Source organism: Pleurodeles waltl, chromosome 2_2 (genome assembly GCF_031143425.1).
Source record: "Pleurodeles waltl isolate 20211129_DDA chromosome 2_2, aPleWal1.hap1.20221129, whole genome shotgun sequence".
In the NCBI taxonomy this organism is placed as follows: domain Eukaryota; kingdom Metazoa; phylum Chordata; class Amphibia; order Caudata; family Salamandridae; genus Pleurodeles; species Pleurodeles waltl.
Genome location: NC_090439.1, coordinates 32,819,794 through 32,832,089, shown reverse-complemented (window position 1 = coordinate 32,832,089; position 12,296 = coordinate 32,819,794). Strand labels below are relative to the sequence as shown.

General features: G+C 43.1%; 1 protein-coding gene across 3 annotated transcripts in view; it reads right to left on the bottom strand.

Moving 5' to 3' along the window:
- The window catches only part of LOC138279996 (MARVEL domain-containing protein 3-like), a 289,596-nt gene that overhangs the window by 153,654 nt on the left and 123,646 nt on the right, over nucleotides 1–12,296 (bottom strand). For 2 of the 3 annotated variants that reach the window (XM_069219445.1, XM_069219447.1), the window contains exon 2: nucleotides 1,451–1,717. In XM_069219445.1, coding sequence (XP_069075546.1) covers nucleotides 1,451–1,671 — 221 coding nt within the window. In that variant the 5' untranslated portion in view covers nucleotides 1,672–1,717. Of the gene's footprint in view, nucleotides 1–1,450; nucleotides 1,718–9,508; nucleotides 9,553–12,296 lie in introns of all 3 variants that reach the window. The other variant, XM_069219446.1, reaches the window with a different exon arrangement.

The window sequence follows — 12,296 nt, the reverse complement described above, 5'->3', positions numbered from 1 at the left end:
CTGATGGTTGCCAGGCTGCCCCTAGAGAAACAGAGGAACATGATTGTGGCGATTACACATATGGTGCAGAAAAGCAAAGTCACTGTGAGAGAGGTTCAGGTATTGCTCGGGCATCTGAATTATGCTTGTCAGGTGGTGAGAGTGGGTCGGACTTTTTGCAGGCGTTTAGCACTTTTGCTGGCAGTGAGGCAATTACCGCACCATCACGTTCGGCTCCGGGTGGGAGTAAAGGAGGATTTACTGATGTGGTGCGTATTTTTGGAGCAGTGGATTCCCTTGCGGTCCTGGCAGACGGTTGATTGGGATGTGCAGATTTTTTCAGATGCAGCGGGGGCTTCCGGTTCTGGCCTGTATTGGCAGGGGAGGTGTTGCACGGAATCTCGGCCGCCGTCGTGGACCAGAGCGGGGAGGAGCATAGCATTCTTGGAATTGTTCCCATTGGTGGTCACTGCAGTTATCTGGGGGCACGCTCAGGGGGTAGGAAGCAGCAGGAGACTATTAACATGACAATTGACTTTACCAACGAATCAGTACAATGTAAAGGGTAATAAGAAGCCATGTGGTAAGGAACCGGAGGGGGGGATGGGAGGGTGGGGGAGTGAGGGGGGAGGTATGATAGGATAACTCAATGTATAGTGAGGTGTTCGTTTTGTGAGGCGTTTAGGCCAAGGGCATTTTATGGTTGTAAGTGCACCTGTTTCCAATAAAGCGGCATGGCGTCCTTCTTCCCCAATCATCAAATTCATAGACACATTAAGCTACTGTCACAGTGGTAGTGTAGCAGAGATGTTTTAGGCTTACTGAGGAAACTGGGCCACTAGTAAATGGAGGGTTTCCTCCATGTGAAGGCAGAATCCACATACCCACTCGTCTTTTTATTACAGGCACATGCAGGGTGCCAGGAGATGGCCTTCTCCCCAAGGTCTATTTTCTAATACATTTAATGACCTGTTTTTAATGCTCTGAAGACAAAACATCCGGAAAAAAAAAGTGTAAAACATTGTATGAATAAAGGAATGACAATATGTTTCGAGTGATCAAATCCATGACTTCACTATCTAAAATGAGGCACCCGAGGGAGAAGCAGGAACAGAAACATACTACATTTATAAATTCGGCTAAAACATAAGTTGAATGGTAAATGATTAAACGAGTTTGCTTACTCTTATTCTGGACGTTCCACTTGCAACATCCTTAAAGTGCACATTGAATATGTGTTCTATTTTAATGGCAGACGTCTTTCTATAAAGAATAAACTGAACTCCGCTACAATTCTAGGAGGTATAAATGCTAAAAAGTGGTGAAGCCTGCACTTTTTTTTTTTTTTTTTTTTTTTAGGACTTTTTCCTTCGATTCTCTCCTTTTAATCCCCGACTGCTTGCAGGTTTCATGAGACCCTCGTGGTCATTCTTTCTTAAAATTGGGAAAAATATTATGTTGCGGTGATTACCTTCCATTTGAGGGCTGCGGCTTTCGAGCTCTCTTGTCTTCACTGTCTGATCGATGACTCTCTCTACTTCGGTGCAGCTGATCCCGTGAATTGTCTCGCCCTCCGTGCTGCTCTTCCCAGTTTTGGTATCTTTTTGGTCTCTCGTGCTGGTTTTCCTGCTCTCGTGATTTGCTGGAAGGAGGGCCTCGGTCAGTTCGTATATTTCTTTCAGAGTATGCCATCTTTGTGTTGTCACACAAAAAAATATTCTTCTCAATGTAATCAGGTCTGTGGAGATTGATAAATTCATATGCACAGGTTACTACTGACGCATATTTAATTTTGAATACAAAATACAAGTCGCAGAGCAACGGTAACTAATTTTGATCTATGCAATATTTGCATGACTATCAATACTCAAGGATTCAAAATTAGATAGATCTAGTGGCTGTGTTTGAAATCTTGACACTGAGCACAACGAAGCAGTCAACTTTGTACACCAATTCTATAGACTTATAGAAATATGTGATATTGTCTGATACTAGTAGATGGTTTTACAATTGAACTCAATTAATTTCCCCTCATGAATGGCTCGTGAAAAACATGTTAAATAAAACTATGTTCCCCAGATTAACCTAGCCAGTAATGGTGTAGAATGGAAAACAAACGTCCGGCAATAGGGTTACCAGACATTTTAGCCGTGCGACATTAAACAGAATTTTGGTCAATAACAGGAGGTAAAGCATTAATCTGGAACGTCGCTGCTGTGATTTATTGTATGAATTTGAACAATCTATTTTATCTGCCGAAGGTTCTTTTATGGTTTAAAATAATCATATATTTTTAGATTTGCTTTATTTGGCTACCATAAAAAGTCATGCAACACGGAATTTAAACAAGCATAGGCAAAAACAATAGGTCTAGCATTAACAAACTAACGTTTGGTTGTGGGGAACAACCTGACCCAGTTGTCTTTGTGCCTGGAGGTGCCACCATCTCACTGCACTCGAGAGGGCGAGGAGTCATATACCAAAGCCGATACCGTCAGTAACAGCCCCACTGCACAGGATGCACGTTTGGTTGTGGGGGACTACCTGACCCAGTTGTCTTCACGTCTGGAGGCGCCACCAGCTCACTGTACTTGAGAGGGGGAGGAGACATACCCGTAGCACTTCTAGCGCCAGCAACAGCCCTGCTGTACGGGTTGCACGTGGGCCACACCCAGGCAAAGCCCAGGCCAAGGGAAGGTCCATCTACTCCAGTTCACAGTCGACTGAGGCCGGGATGGCCTCCCCCTTGGCCCCTCGTTGTAAAGATGCCATGCTTATGAAAGACTATTATGCGATGGGTAAGAGAAAATCTACAGCCCCAATTGTGTCTAATGTGTCATATTAGGAGCATTTCATTTAATAAGTGGTACTATTACCAGCTTTTAGAGCACTGCTATACACACCAAAATTGAGTGTATGGAGAAAAGATTGCATACTACTAAGAAAGTACTAACTTTGGCTTCATTCAGAGATCTCACTCCAGAAAACACCCCTATTAGTTCAAATTTGGAAGACCCACAGGGGGCCACACTAGAGGACAATACTCGAGTAACAGGTAAATCATATGAATTTACGGAGGGTTTGGAAAATTTCTTGGAGAGCAAGCCACATAATGAGTGGGACTCTATAGGGTCAACCAAGAAGGAAAAAAAAGCAAAGTACAACAGACAAATTTTGGCCCTAGAAATCCACCAGTGGCCATGAAGCGCCCTAATAAATCAGCAGCTAATGCATCTCTTGAGAAGGGTCCCTCACCACCAGAGTCTGATAAAGGGTTACCATTGCCCCAAACATTAATATCAAATGAGAACAAGGGTGAACCTACCATATTTTGTCAAACGCATGGCGGGCTCGCTCATGAATCTGTTTAGTCCAGTTGTCTCACCGATTAAGGGTATTGAAGTGGTACTGAAAAATTCAACACAGCTCTGAACGCCAGCAGAGCAAACTAGAAATGTTTGCCCGGGAAGTTAACAATATACTTTAATCAGCACAGAATATCCTGAAATGAGCAGAGGCTCTCAAAGGAAAGCTAACAGGGCTGCCCATGAACAGGCATTACAATGCAGTACTACTGACCATCTTGCTGCACCTCCGCAACTGGAAATTATTCCCCCCCCAACATCTGACCCTGGCTATATATCCCGTAGGAAAGACAACGAGCTCCTTGCAACAACACTTCAAACTATCTTACAGTTACCCCCCAGAGGCTAATCCCTATGTGACTGTGCAGTACCAGTGTTGCAGCCAAGACAAACTAAAGAGGAGTCCCAGCTAAAAAAAACACACAAAAAAAACATAAGGCCACTTGCTGGCTGTGCTTGTCGACGGGGAACTTCAGCAGTAAAAACGTATTTAAAAGGTATCATCACAGTACAGAGAGTCTCATAGTTAGGTAACCGCACTAAGAGGGAAGAAGATTGTACAGTTATAATGTTTTGTGATGCACAACTGACTGGCTTTTTACTGCATAGTCTGTCCTGACTAGTTTGAACTAGGCCTTGCTTTGCTGCACAATTTATTGTTGTGCCTGTTCGACCTACTTGTTGAGCCAAGAGTCCAGATCACAGGGAAGAAGTTCACTGAGAGCAAGGAGAGCTTCACTGGCAGTGGTCCACGGGCACAAAATGATGGGCAAGCGTGCCTGACTGGAGCCCTGTGGTCGAGAGCAGCAATGCTTGCTGTGCAAAAAGAGAAACTTGCAGAGACATTCGCTGATTCTATGTTCAAGTGGCTAAATTCTGGTGCAAGCGGGCCCTTTTGGGGTCATGAAGAGCCCCAAAGCTTGATTTCAGGGGCCACAAAACCACTTTCAAGGGCCCAGGACTGGAGAGGAGCCTCTTGGGGGTCAGGAGCTGGCTGAAGACAGGCCAAGGAACTGTAGCTGATGTGTTGGAAGTCTTTTGTGTCCCTGAGATTTCAGAAGAACAGGAGGAAAGCTAGCAAGCCCTTGGAGTCACTCTAGGTTCAAGTGAGATGGGTCCAGTCCTTTCTCAGCAAGGCAGAGGGCAGCAGGTATCAGGGCAGCACAGCAGCAAAGCAGTTCTTCCAAAGTAGCAGTCCAGAGTGGCAGTACTTGCAGCAGCACAGCAGCCCTTCTTCCTGGCAGAGATCTTCACAGGTCCAGATGTGTACTGTTTCTATAGGGTCAGAGGTCCAGTACATATACCCAGTTGTGCCATGAAGTGGGGGTGGGGGGCTTCAGGTAAGGGTCACTGAAGTGCACAGAGATCCTTTTTTCCTGCCTTGGCTTCAGACTGGGGTTAAGAATTCCTTTGTGTGAAAGCAGGATACCTCCTATTTAGGTGTATTTGTCAGCTCCCCCTTCCCATGGGGACTCATCAACATATGCAGATGGCCACTCAGTCACATCTACCCTTCCTATGTGTGAGGCTGTCTAGAGGCAAGACAGAAATCTAGCTGTCACCCAACCCCAGACTTGGGTTGTTGACAGGCTGCAGGCAAACTGGGCTAAAAATAGGACTATGCAACACTAAAAAAAGTGGCATTTTCAAAATGGTAATAATGAATCATATTTTACCATTAGAGGACTTGTCATTACAATTCCATAGGTACTTAACATGACAGGTCTACCCCTTTGTAATCAGAAATTACTGGTTGTATAACACACCCAAGCATGCAAAAAAACGTATGCCTGAATAAAGCAGTGAGAACCACGTCAGCGCCTTTACCATGCATGCCTTTACAACTAATTTTGTTGTAAAAGCATACATGGTATAGTAATATGCATGGTAAATTCCCCACCCTGCCCCCTAACTAACATGCCCCTGTACTTAACTACCTCACTATTCCCGGAGCCCTAAATCTAAAAAACTACCTCAATCTCCCCTGCTCTTAAAACTACCCCAAGGCTTAATTCCACACAACTACTCCTACCCCCTCCCCCAAATCCACCCCGAATCCCCCCAAACCCACCCCCCAAGCCTTATAATCCCAAAACTACCCCAACCTCCCGCCATAAGCCCTAAAGACCCCCATGCACCCCTCAATACCTTTTCAAACTATCCACCCCCACCCTGAGGCCTAAATTTGAAAAACTACGCCCCCTCAACCTGAGCCCTAAAAACCCCACCATGCACCTCTAAAAACAACCCATCCCCAAACCACCCGACCCCCCCCCCATTCCCCACCCTGAGGCCTAAATTCCCTTCCCAACACCCTCCCATCCCTGAGCCTTAACCCCCCCAAACACACCCCTGAGCCCTAACCCCATCATGCACTCCTAAAATCGAAAAAAACTCAGTCTCTCCTAAAAAATATGCCAGCCCCACGTACCTCAACTGATCAGTCTTCCTGCTTGTCCCCCCATCTGCACAGCTAGACAGTTGCCTGAACCATGTATATGTTGTCTCCCTAAATCACACAAATGTGTATTTAAGACATATACGTGGTTCAGGCAAGCGTCGTTCAGCTTGTGGCCTTCCAGTACGCATGGCTGTGCCTGTGTAGTTTAGGCAGTTTCCGTAATTACAGCTTATGAAATGCAATAAGGAATCCCCAATGTTATACTGCCCGAGGAGTAAGCCTCACACCAGTGAAAAACGAAATTGAGAGTTTTTCACTACCAGGACATATAAAAGTTAAAAGTACTTCCTGTCTTATTTACACAGCACCCTGCCCTATGGGCTACCTAGGACCTACCTTTGGTAAACATATATAATAAAAGGGAAGTTTAAGGCTTGGCAAGGGGTTTAAAATGCCAAGTCAACATGGCAGTTTAAACTGCATACATGCAAGCTCTGCAATGGAATGCCGGAGACATGTTTACAGGGCTACTGAAATGAATGGCACAATCAGTGCTTCAGGCCACCGAGGAGCATTTAATTCACAAGCCCTGGGCACCGATAGTGCACTTTACTAAGGACTTATAAGTCAATTAAATATGTAAATTGAGGATAAGCCAATGTTACCATGTTTTAAGCAGAGAGCACATGCACATTAGCACTGGTTACCAGTGGTGAAATGTCCAGAGCCCTAAAGCCAACAAAAATAGGATAAGAAATTGAGGAGAAGGGATGCACAAAGTTTGGGGATGGCCATGCAGTAAGGGCCACATCCAACAATTATCTTTCAAGATAAGTAAAACCTTTTTAGAATCTCCTTATTTTCAGGTAATCTGTTTATTATTTTGTAGCACAACCACGTACAATTTTGATCAGCTTTTATTATAATAACAAATTGCAGAAATCCAGCAATAAAGGATTCACTGGACTCCAAGCTGTGTGAAGTAATACGTGGGACAAAAGGGGATTATATTTTAATATAGGGAGGGAATTTCAGCGGTCATCTGCCCCATTTCTAATAACGCTTTGGGCAGTCTATTGGATAAAGATGCAGCCAACCACTTGCACTTCGAACATAACCAATGTGGTTATGTGTTAAATAGAATGGTAGTGAGGCAGAACCCTGTGCTTACTGCAGATCTGGCCGAGGAGGCAGTCACTAGTCAGGTGACTTTTACTGGAAGGTTGGTGGTAGCTTGATTGACTTAATCTCATTATATAGAGAGGTGGAGGAGAAAGTACCTTAATTTCACCATCCTCCACTGACACGAGTGGTCACAATCCCCTAGGTTTAAGTCGGTCATTGGGTCCCACCACAACAAAGATATACCATCCCTTCATATGAATATGCTAAGAACAGGGTTGTTTGACCCAAGTGGGTGGACACTGACACAGGGGAAATAGTGAGAACGTGGTGTGGAGAAAGTATAGCACATTTTATGGTTTGTTTGATTGTGAAGCAATACCATTAGACATACTGGACGCATATAGCAAAAAACATAAATGTGCCTCAAATATGTTAATAGCCCCTTTGACACTTGCTGTAGAAAGGACAAAGAAGTGGATTGACAGGCCTTGTTCAAAAGGTCACAGCTCCTTAAAAAGTGCCCTTAAAAAGACACGTAGGGATCCTGAAGAAGAGCAAGTCACAGACATCAGTGTAAGGCCATGATTAGATCAAGAAATTAATAAAGAAAGGAGATCAGGGAACAGCTAGAGAAGGCGAATGTGACTAATTATGTGTCCCTTTTTTGGTAAGTGGTGAATTCATCTTATTTTGTAAGTGGACACAATGCCAGGAATGATGAAACTTTACAATCTTGTCATGGGTGAAACACTTTACCAAGGCCTTTGAACCTAAGTATCTAGGGAGTATGAACAACTATATAGTGGATAATATTCCCACCCCAAGGGAAGGAGAACATCTGGCAGTTTCATTAGAAGAGACTGTTTCGGCAGTGAAACAAGCAATAAAGCCCCAGAACCGGATGGGGTCCCCATCTGGAAGCATTATTGATCTTTGGGCCCACTCTTAGTGAATGTACCGAGGAGTCCAAATGCCAGTGGCCCACACAAGTCTTGCTCAATGCAGTTACTATCCCAATTTAAAAAAAGGGGACAGGGCCCTTTTGTTATCTCCTAATTTTGCTTACCGATTCAATGGCGAAAGTGAAGGGCAGCTGGACCATTTGGATTTTTGGGACCTGAGAAGGGCTTTATAACTGCACAGAACGGGTTCAGACAAGGGCTGGGAACCATAGACCAGTGCTTGAATCTCCATCTCATATTAAGGGTGGATGTTGTCAATAGGGATAAATTATGGATAAAGATGCTGGTAATGGGTGCTGATCCAAAGATTGTATACATACTATCTAAATTACATGAGGAAGAAGTGGGCTGCATTAGATATGGGTCTAAAGGAGAATGTACACTCCCCATTAAGACCAGGAAGGGTGTAAGACAAGGCTGTGTACCTGCCCACTTTTGTTTAAATTAATGATCTGGAGGCATATCTGCTGGGGTACAGACTGATCTCCCAAGGGCTGGAACGAGATGCCCCCCAATCCTGGTGTATGCCAATGAATGCGTCCTCATGTCCAGAGCAGTGGTTGGCCTACAGAGACCATTGGATAGATCTGTGGAGTTCATGGACAGCCTGAGGCTATCAACAAACAAATACAAAACCTTTATAACGTTATGTGGACAATCTAAAAGCAAAATGAGCCCATTTTATGTGAGGGGCACCAAACTTCAGACTGTCCATACTTTTACATACTTGGGTATACTCTGTGTAAAGTGAGTCTGGAAACATGTGAGAAAAACGAGGTGCACGATATTCAACCAGAATAGGGCATCTATATTCAAATCTGCAAGGAAACTGAGCTCTACTCTCCTTGAGGCGATAATATATTCAAAGTTACATATATCTTGGCTGCCTCATACAGTGCTGGTGATTGCAGATTGCTTGAACTTAGACATAGCGTGTAACATCCAGTGGCTACAGTACGTGAAGGCCCAATTGTACTCAGTTGGATAACAATATCTCTTCAACAATCAACAGAATCAAGAAATGCGTTCTAAAATACTTGTCAAAAATAACACTGTTGGCCCGTATATCAACCAAAAGAGCTGCTGGTGTGCCCACAGAGATCTTTTACCCACCTCGGGTTCAGAAACCACTAGTGCTCTGGTGAGACACCATCCCTATTCTCACCAATAGAGGTCGTCCAGACCTTTGGTCTTGGCAAAGAGTGTAGTAGTCAGATTAATTCAATCCCAAGTCAATGACATGAAACCATCAACAGTTCTGGACACCAAGAACCATTTAACACTAAATTAAACTCCAAACCGAATAAAGTTTCAAGATTTATTACAATCCTAGAATCAATGTAACACATGTGGTGTGTAAAAGTAAGTTGAAAATATACATGAAAACCATAGGCTGACCGAAACGTCTGAAAAGACTTAACCTACTAAACATCAATACTGTTAAACATCCCAAAAGAATAACAGATTAGCAACAACAAAATATGCACATTACTATCAGATTTCAAAGCAGATGGTGACATCAGTGATTCATCAAACTACAGCTTTAACATTCAGATTTCAGGGCTGGGCCATTCATATCACTAACACCAAATTTGACTTCCATGTGTGGGAACAGGCTGATGCATGCATGCAAAATCAAAAGCAGAGACAAAAAATAATTAGGAAAAATCACCTACCTAGGGTTATTTGCTATAAAAATATGCTGGTGTAATTATCTAAACTGAAAAGGAAAATAAGAAGCCACATTTTAGTTATACTTCTCATGGGACAGCAGACAGAACATCATCAGCTAGAACGGTCACTTTCTTCCGACATTAGTGGACAGCAGCATCAAGGCAGTGCAGAACACAGGCTGAACATAGGACAAATCAGCAGTTCAGGATTAGTTGGGCATATTAGAACTGAACAGCATGAACAGTTGGGGCAATTAAGACTAAGAGATAACTCGACTTGGAGAAGCCAGAGGTGACAGCAGCTGACCTAAAGCAGGAATAGATGGATGCTGGTGGAGTTCTGGGCAGACTTGAGACAGGAGTAGACTAACACAAACTAACTCCAACATGAACTAACTCCAGGTCTCCAAATTTCCCCACCAATTAAAAATATTCATGATCAGTTGATTGGTCCTTCAGGTGGGCTCATTTCTACATACAAGATTCAGCGTCTAATGGCTGCCGGTGGCACCATCAAGTTTGCAACTATTCCAGATTTTCTCAGCAAAAGTGCAATGTCATTTCAATGACTTCACCAGTTCCGACAAAATATTACATTATCTAATTGTTGGTTACTTCTGGTCCTTTCTCACGAACAAAATAAGCTAACAGTTCACATGAGAATCATGAGTTTCCTGTCTTGTTCGACAGCTAGAAAAAATACTATTACATAATTAATCCTCAAACATGTTATTCGCCTTCAAAACAATAGGACATTCAATATCCCATCAACAACCGAGGGAAAGAATTCAGGTCAGAGGGAACAGAATAAACAAATAATTTTCCTCCACTGCTGCAAAACTAAGAAAGCCTTAATACAATTAATACACGAATAATCCTATTGCACACCACACAATTTAAACAAAATATGCAAAACAAATTATTGAATTGTAAACATTTATGACATCTTAGAACTGATTTAAACATGCGTTTATCTTTCTGCACACACGTAACTCATGTTAATAAAAAACATTTAAATAAAAGATTAATTTGCGTTCATTTAATACTTCAATTCTAACATTCATTTTAATAAAACAATCTTACCGTTAATACACAGTAGTACTTAATTTAATATAAATGCAAATTTCCTTCATGTTAAAGCAGAATGTCCAATATGAATGGCGGTCACATGGTCCACCATAATTTAAACGTGCACATTTTACAACTTGTGTTATTTTCTCTGTTAGGCCTTTAAATGTAAGTTACTTAGTCACCATATGTTAACTGCTATGACACTAATATATTAATAAAATTTGATCTCTCACAGCTGAGGTGTAGTGTGGCAAAAAGATGGTGGAGGCCTATGCATTATTTATTATGACTAACCACGAGGCACCATATCTACACATTCTCCCCAGCACACCAAGATATTACCAGGTAAGATTGCCTTAACATGGTCAATTTGTTGGTCTCATACCCATCACAGGCAAATTGCGATTAAGATATTGCGGTCTGCTCACGTGACACAACATTTACTCAATCACAGAGGCACGTTCTTTTTTTGTGACATTTATAGGATCTCTAGGAAAATATTCTAACCCCTTTGCTTAGAAAGCTCAATATTAGATCTTGCAGATGAGCTCTGCTCCATCTGCAATTGCTACGAACAGAAATTGCTTAACATCCAGTATACAAGTTAATTGCAGTAGCTGTAGGGCTGCGCAAATTGTTTGGAAAATAACTAATATAAGCACTTTACACTCTTGTTGCTATTCCCAAGTGTCAGGTTTTCCCAAAAGAAAGTGTTCATGACTGGATTCAAAAGTGATTGTCCATGTTCAGATTCCACATGGGTATACAGCGATGAACTGATCTCTTAATATGTAGATATGTTTTTTACGTCTTGCCTTTTTGGCCTAGATTTTATGGAATGTGATTTTATACTGGATACAATTAATTGTACTGTGTGCTGTTAGAAATGGGGTCTTTGGTTGGCAGTCAGGTTACCCCCTGTCCAAGCAAGAGCCCTCACTCTAGTCAGGGTAAAGGAGAATCACACTCAGTTAACCCCCACTCACCTCCTTGGTAGCTTAGCACGAGCAGGCAGGCTTAACTCAGAGACAATGTGTTAAGTTCCAACACACACAGTAATACAGTGAACGACTACAAAATGACAACACAGGTTTAGAAAATAAGAAATATTTTATCTAAATAAACAAGATCAAATACGATAAAAATCCACAATATACAGTTAAAAATACTAATTTAGCACTTAAAAGTAAGAAAACAGTGATTTGAGGTAATAATGCAAGTTGGTAAAATGTGGTGTCGTAACAGAGTTGATTCCTACAATGCAATGCCATTGGCGCCGTTCACGCAGTCGGTCAACCCCCTTTGGAACAAGTAGAAAACAGGCTGGTGTACAGTCAGGGAGAGTGGCTTCGTTGGGTCCAATGCGTTCCGGTGCCACGGGGCAAAAGGACTGCGGCGTCGCATCTTCTCTACAGGGCGATGGAGGTGAGGCGGAGTCAGATGCGAAGTCAGTACCTTGGTTTCAGCAGATGCAAAGTCCGGCAGAGTTACAATGCTTCAGGGCAACCTAACAGGGTCGCAATGACGTCACAGGGTCGCAGGCGCTGCAATGGCGTTGGATCATCACGGTCGTTGGACTTGCCACACTGGTGTCAGCGAAGTCAGGCAGGATCCATGGCTGCAGCGACATGAGGCCTAGAGGGTCGGACTTCTACGAGGTCCACCGCCTTGGGGCAGGTGCTGTCGCTGCCCCGGGATAGCGGCGTCAACTCACAGGGTC